Below are 6,268 nucleotides of genomic sequence, written 5' to 3' on the forward strand. Positions count from 1 at the left end.
ATCTTGATGAAAACATTACTTAAAATCATCGTATTGATTATATAAGCATAAAAATTTCTAAAAATATGGGGATCTTATATAAATCACGAATCTACCCCAATAAGAAAGTCCTAATCCAATTTTATTATACATTTATACCTAGTTATTTAAATTATGCTAATTAAATATTAAATTATGTACATAGTTATTTAAATTATGCTAATTAGATATTAAATTATGCTACTTAGGGAAGTACAGAAAAAAATAAGTTGCAACGTCTGTATCTCTGTCAGAAACGCGCAATCCGTATAATCAATTTTGCAAATCGCTTCTCTCATTCGAAGCATCATTTTATTGAAATGAGAAATCTAAATATATACGAGTTAAATGTATTTAATATTTTATGTTATATATATATATGTATTCTTAGCCGTTTTCAAAGATCTTTTTACTTTTAAATCAATCAGTAACTATATTTTGAAAAATAATACCTTTTTAAATGAACCTTTATGTCAGACAAACTTTAATCAATTTTGTATAACCTATCGAGCGCCACACCTTTGGAATAAAATTGTTTTGCCGAATATTAATTTTCAAGTACCTATTACTGTTTGCCTTTTTAAAAATAAACAAAAAAACCTCATTCTTTCATAAGACATATTGAGTTTTTATTTGTAGTAAAAGTTAAAAATATATTTTGGTTTAATCTATTATTGTTTACATACATGTCTATGTTTATAGTATTTATTTTATTTATTGTTCTTATACTTTTTACTTTTTAATTCATATGTTGGTTTACTCTTGCATAAAATTCTGATGAATTTTCTAAAGATCCTCTTGATCTTCCTTCAGATACATAGATTATTTACCTTGCAATTTTGTAAAAGTTTATTATTTTTTTGTTTATCTTATTCATGTTAAATGCTTATTTAAGGTTCTTACGACAAGACCCTCACGATCTTATTTCAGATACCTAGTTTATATTTGTTATATTTTCTATCATTGTAAGTTTATATTGTTATTTCTATTATTTGTTCTATAAAGTCGTACAACGACCAACAAATATAAACCAAAAAAAAAGAAAACGAGATAAATCAAAATTAGGTAGAACAATTTTGTTTCATAGATCAGATGCTTAATAGTTAATGCAAAGTAGACAATTTTTATGTTTTTCTATGTGAAAAGATTTTATTAAGATACTTAAAAAAAAAAAAAGTGTTGTTAAACACTTAAAAGCCATTATATTTAAGAATCAAACAGTTGCAAATACTAAAGGCCGCTAATGGAGTTCTTTTTCACATATTTGCTTTGTATTAAAGATGCAATGATAAACACAAAGTATTATGGTTTAAATATTTGTCGTTCGGCTGTGGCGGTACTTTGAAAATCGGACAAATTTTAGTCAGTTTGCATATTTGTGCAATGTTATACTCTAAGAATCTATAACTAGAGTATTATTTATTTTGATAAGTTTTGTCAACTTATTTATAACAACCGTCCACAAGTTTTACTAAAAAAACAAAGGATAACAAAGTTGCTTGTTGTCTAGAAATCATAGCAAGGCGATTTTTTTTGCCTTAAAAGTTCCCAAAGCTTTTTTTGAAGAAATACGAAACTTGGTCCAAAACGTCCGCAATTTTTTAATTTTTTATGAAAAGTTGCAAAAATTTACCATCTTTAGCATTGAATTAGGGCTATAGTTTATGTATATATTTTTTTAATTTTTATTAAAGTGTAAATACATATCATGCGTTTTTTTATAAAATCTGCTATTTATAGTTATATAGATATTGAAATTCAATTTACTACAAAAACTAGAAATAATCAGCTAGATAGACTAAATGACGGTTTACTTAACTATCAATGTTATTACTTATAAAGATAAAAATATCATTTGGATCTCGAATTCCAGTTTACTACTATGTCTAAATTGCAGTTAAATAATAGTTTTAAGCAAAATGGACATAAAAATCACTGTTTTTTAATGAAATACATATATATTCAGAGGCTGCCTTAGAACTTTGGAGGCCCTGGGCAAGATCAAAATGTGAGGCCCCCCTAAAATGAAAAAAAAAATTTTTTAATTGTTTTTATTAAATTATTATTATAGTCATGACTTCATTGAAACTTGACTTTATGAGTTTTAATATTAGCAAATGTTTCAACTAATGCACTAATATCTATGTTTTTTAACTCGTCAATTTCAATTGATATCTCAGCTAAGCCTGTAAGTCTGCACTGTGACATATTTGACCTGAAGTAGGTTTTAATTAATTTAAGTTTTGAGAAACTTCTTTCTGCGGAAGCAACAGTGAGTGACAATGTCAATATAATTGCTATAACTAAATTTTGAAAAGATTGTTCGTAGTGATTTTTAAAAATAAACTTGATCAGTGCCTAAGGGAGCGATTTTCCTGGAACCAAACTGTAAATTGCTTTGATTTCATCAAATAATTGATTTGAAATCACATCTGAATGTCTATCTTCAGTTAAGGCAACCTCTAAATCCTTGCTATGTTTCTTAAGTGCTTCAGTATTTTGGTTGATTTCTGGAATTTTATATAAGAAAAAAAGCTCAAAAAGTTCTTTCAGTTGATTAAATCGACTTGTTGAAGATGATAGCACTTGATCTACCAGTACATTAAAAACTTCCACCACATACTGTGTTTCTGGATTTAAAATTGGTTCATCTGCAGATTCATAGGAAAAAAGAGTTTTTTTCTTTTGGGGACAAACTGTGTTTTCAGCTTCAAACTGAGGACTTACTTCTAATTCTTCTAAAATTTCCATAGCAAAAAGTTTGGCATCATTAATTCGTTTATCACGAAAGTCATTAAAATACTTGAGTAGTTGGTCAATTTTGGTTTGTGCTGTTGATAGATCATAGTTTGGAGACTGCATTTTCTTGCTGACCAAATTTACTTGAAATAATATGTCATACCATACAATCAAGCTCACCATGAATGCAAATTTGGACATTTGCTTGACTAGATTATTTGCCTGAAATTCGGTAAATGTATCATACTCTGAACTGTTAGCAATTTCAACTAGAGCATCATAAACTTTGGAATATTCATATTTTAATGTCTTTAAACTTTCCACTCGAGACTCCCATCGAGTATCAGACAGTGGCTTCAAAGTCAAAGTTTGCACTGATTTCATTAAAATGGCTCATCTGATATTAGAACCTGAGAAAAAGTTATAAACTTCTTGTACCAAACCAAAAAGTGACACTGCTTTTGAAGAAGATTTTGCAGTATCACATACCACCAAATTCAAACTGTGGGCACTACATTGCACAAAAAAAGCTCTAGGGTTAATGTTTCTTATTCTTTTTTGCACTCCAGAACGAATCTCTTTCATGTTTACTTCATTATCATATGATTGACCTCGACAATTTAATATATCTAGACCTGCTTCTGTCAAATGTTTCAGGAAAGTTTTTTTTAAAACTTCACCGGTTGTCCTATTTGCATCAATAAATCCAATAAAATGCTCTTCAACTGCAAATAACTTGCAGTTGTAAAATCTAAGAACTAGGGTTAATTGTTCTTGGTGAGTTATGTCTGTAGTGCAATCCATAATTATGGAATAATATTTTGCATTCTGAAAATTTGAAAATTATAGATTTCTTTATCTCTGAACCCAAAAGTTAAATAATTTGGTTTTGAATGTTTTTTCCAAGATAGTGATCATTTACTTCGTGTGGTTTAATTTCTCTTAGATGCTCTTGAAGTATCAAATTCTGAAATCATTTCAATCAAGAACAAAAAATTTCCATTGCCTTTAGAAAATAATTTATCAGTGTGTCGTTGAAAATTTTATAACTGAAATTATTCTCTTCAAAATGTCTTGCCAATACTCCACTTCTAATTTGATTTTTTTAAGTTGCATTCATTGCCAGTCTCATTTTTCTTCATTCTTGCAGCCAAATCCATACACTATTTAAAGCATAACTTGTGGTTTACGGACTTCTCATGGTCCTTGAGATCTGATGTTATATGTTTCCAATCAGAATATCCATTTTCAGTTAATTTTGTGCTCTTTTTTCCGATAGAAAATATTTTGCAAGGAAAACAAAATATGCTTCGAATAAACTAACCATTTTCTTTCATAGGTTTCCCCATTTGGAAAATGCCCTTTATAATACATCACAGAGAATTTTTGTCAATGGTCAATCAATCTTTTGGAAAATCTTCCTGCTTCAGTTATATTGGACCTTGTGGAACCAGAATTTCTCTAAATGGATTCATTAAGATTTTGGGCCAAAGAGCAGGATCCTCAATTCTGAAATGCAACAATTAAGGAAATTAGAATAGGATCTTTCATAAGAGAAGAAAGATTTATACAGTAGAGTTTCGATTATCCGACTAATACGAGACCAAGGGGTGTCGGATAAGAGAAAAAATTTTCGGATAACAAGGATATGGAGAATGAAAAAAAACAAAAATTTATATGCATTAGTAGGTTACAGTTCTTAATGTGATTGTGTGTATTTATGTTATTTAAATAACGCAAAACAAGGCAAAAATATGCAAAGTATCAATAGAAACTATGAAAAGGAAAGGTAAATTAACAAATAAAAAATAAAAAAAATGGAAAAAAAAAATTCTTTTCGGATAACCGAGTGGCGGATAACAGGGACTGTACTGTTTTCAAACAAAAATAATTTCCTACTTACTGTGATATTGATGGAAACGTAATACTTTCTTCAACAAGATTATTTTCTGGAACATAGAGGGGCTGTTGATCATCTTCGGGTTGAGGGCCATAAATCCGATTATCATCTTCTTTAAGCTGTATTGGACTTGAATCGTCTTCTCCATGATGATGAGGTAGGGTATCTGGATCATCTTCAAGTGCAGGAAGATTGTCAAGATCATCTTGAGGTTGTGGATCTTCAAGATGAAGGATATCATCAGGATGAGGACGATGTGCAACTTTAGAAGTGGCGATCTCTTGAGTATTTGCATCACTCAGTGGCTTAAGGCGAAGCAAAATTGAATTCTTCTGAGTGGCAAGATATTTTTCTTCCTCGAGTTTTCTTTTTCCCTTATTATGACCAGATTCAAACTTTCTCCCAGTCATTGCTACATCAAAACTCATCAGACATACTGTCTGATGAGTTTTGATGTAGCAAGCAATTTCCTTGTGCGCCAACAAGGATGGAGAAACAAAACAGAACTGAATGAATGAAAGTAAAAAATCCAAAGTACTTTGGAAAAACGAGTATATCCATAGTTATAGTATATTTATTCCGGTTGGTATGCTTTTCTCATTCAAATTGTTCAAATGTTCAAAGTTCGCAAATCCAAAGAAAAAGATTTGACAGACATGTAAAAATATTAATATTTTTATTAAAAAATATATATTTAAATTTTAAAATTATGAGGCCCTAAAAATCCTCAGGCCCCGGCAAAATCCGGAATGTCAACCCCCCCCCCCCCAAAGGCAGCCTCTGTATATATTTACGACATTAGTCCTCAGAAGGTATATGTTGTAATTTGGAATCTTAGATATACACATTATAAACCCTTGTGTGAACTTTTAGATCATAAGATGCATCATGGATCGAGTCTATCCACGAGTTTGATAGTAGGTTACTTTATCTGTAAAAGATGGTTCAGAAACCATTTTGAATTTTTATTTAGAGAAAATTTATTTACGTGGCGCGTAAAAATAAAATAAACTGTTTTTGTTTCGAAAATCTCGTAAACCATAGCAAGTGGGAGAAAATCAATCAAAAAAAAATCGTCGTGTAGCCTAAAAGAACAAAAAGTGCGAAAAAGTACGAACTTTATGAAGCCGTAACTATTGAAGCTAACAGAGCCACGTAGATTTTTTTACACCAGATAATAGCTGTGGGTCTAATCTTCAATTAAAAAAATAAGGTTTTGCGTGATTACATTGGCATCTCAAAAAATCCGTAAAAAACACGTTTTGCAAAAAACTGTTCTAACTTTAGACCTCTATAAAAACTGAAGCCAAAAAGTTTGAAAAAATATTAACTGGAAATATGTTCAAAAAAGTATATACTGTCATATAGAAAAAATTTACGTGCAATCTTAACTTACTTTCTAGAAAAATCAATTCGAAAAATAAATAAGATATTAAAGATCGAAAAATTTCGAAAAGATACATGTTAAGGACATCATATTTTTATTTGTTTTTGATTGCTTTTAAAGAAGTATATTTCCTATGTACTCTAATAATATATGCTATTGAAAAAAGTTATTTTATAAATTAATTACCCTTAATTCAACATCCTTGGCATTATCGTATAGATTGA

At 29.5% G+C, this 6,268-nt stretch overlaps 1 protein-coding gene across 1 annotated transcript; it reads right to left on the reverse strand.

Annotated features, from left to right (window-relative positions):
- Nucleotides 1–2,376: 2,376 nt before the first annotated feature.
- Nucleotides 2,377–3,141, reverse strand: LOC136076034 (uncharacterized). The gene has a single exon (XM_065789496.1). The coding sequence runs from the start codon at nucleotides 3,139–3,141 to the stop codon at nucleotides 2,377–2,379; it is 765 nt and encodes a 254-aa protein (XP_065645568.1).
- Nucleotides 3,142–6,268: the final 3,127 nt, after the last annotated feature.

The sequence above is a fragment of the Hydra vulgaris genome, chromosome 02 (genome assembly GCF_038396675.1).
Source record: "Hydra vulgaris chromosome 02, alternate assembly HydraT2T_AEP".
NCBI lineage: Eukaryota > Metazoa > Cnidaria > Hydrozoa > Anthoathecata > Hydridae > Hydra > Hydra vulgaris.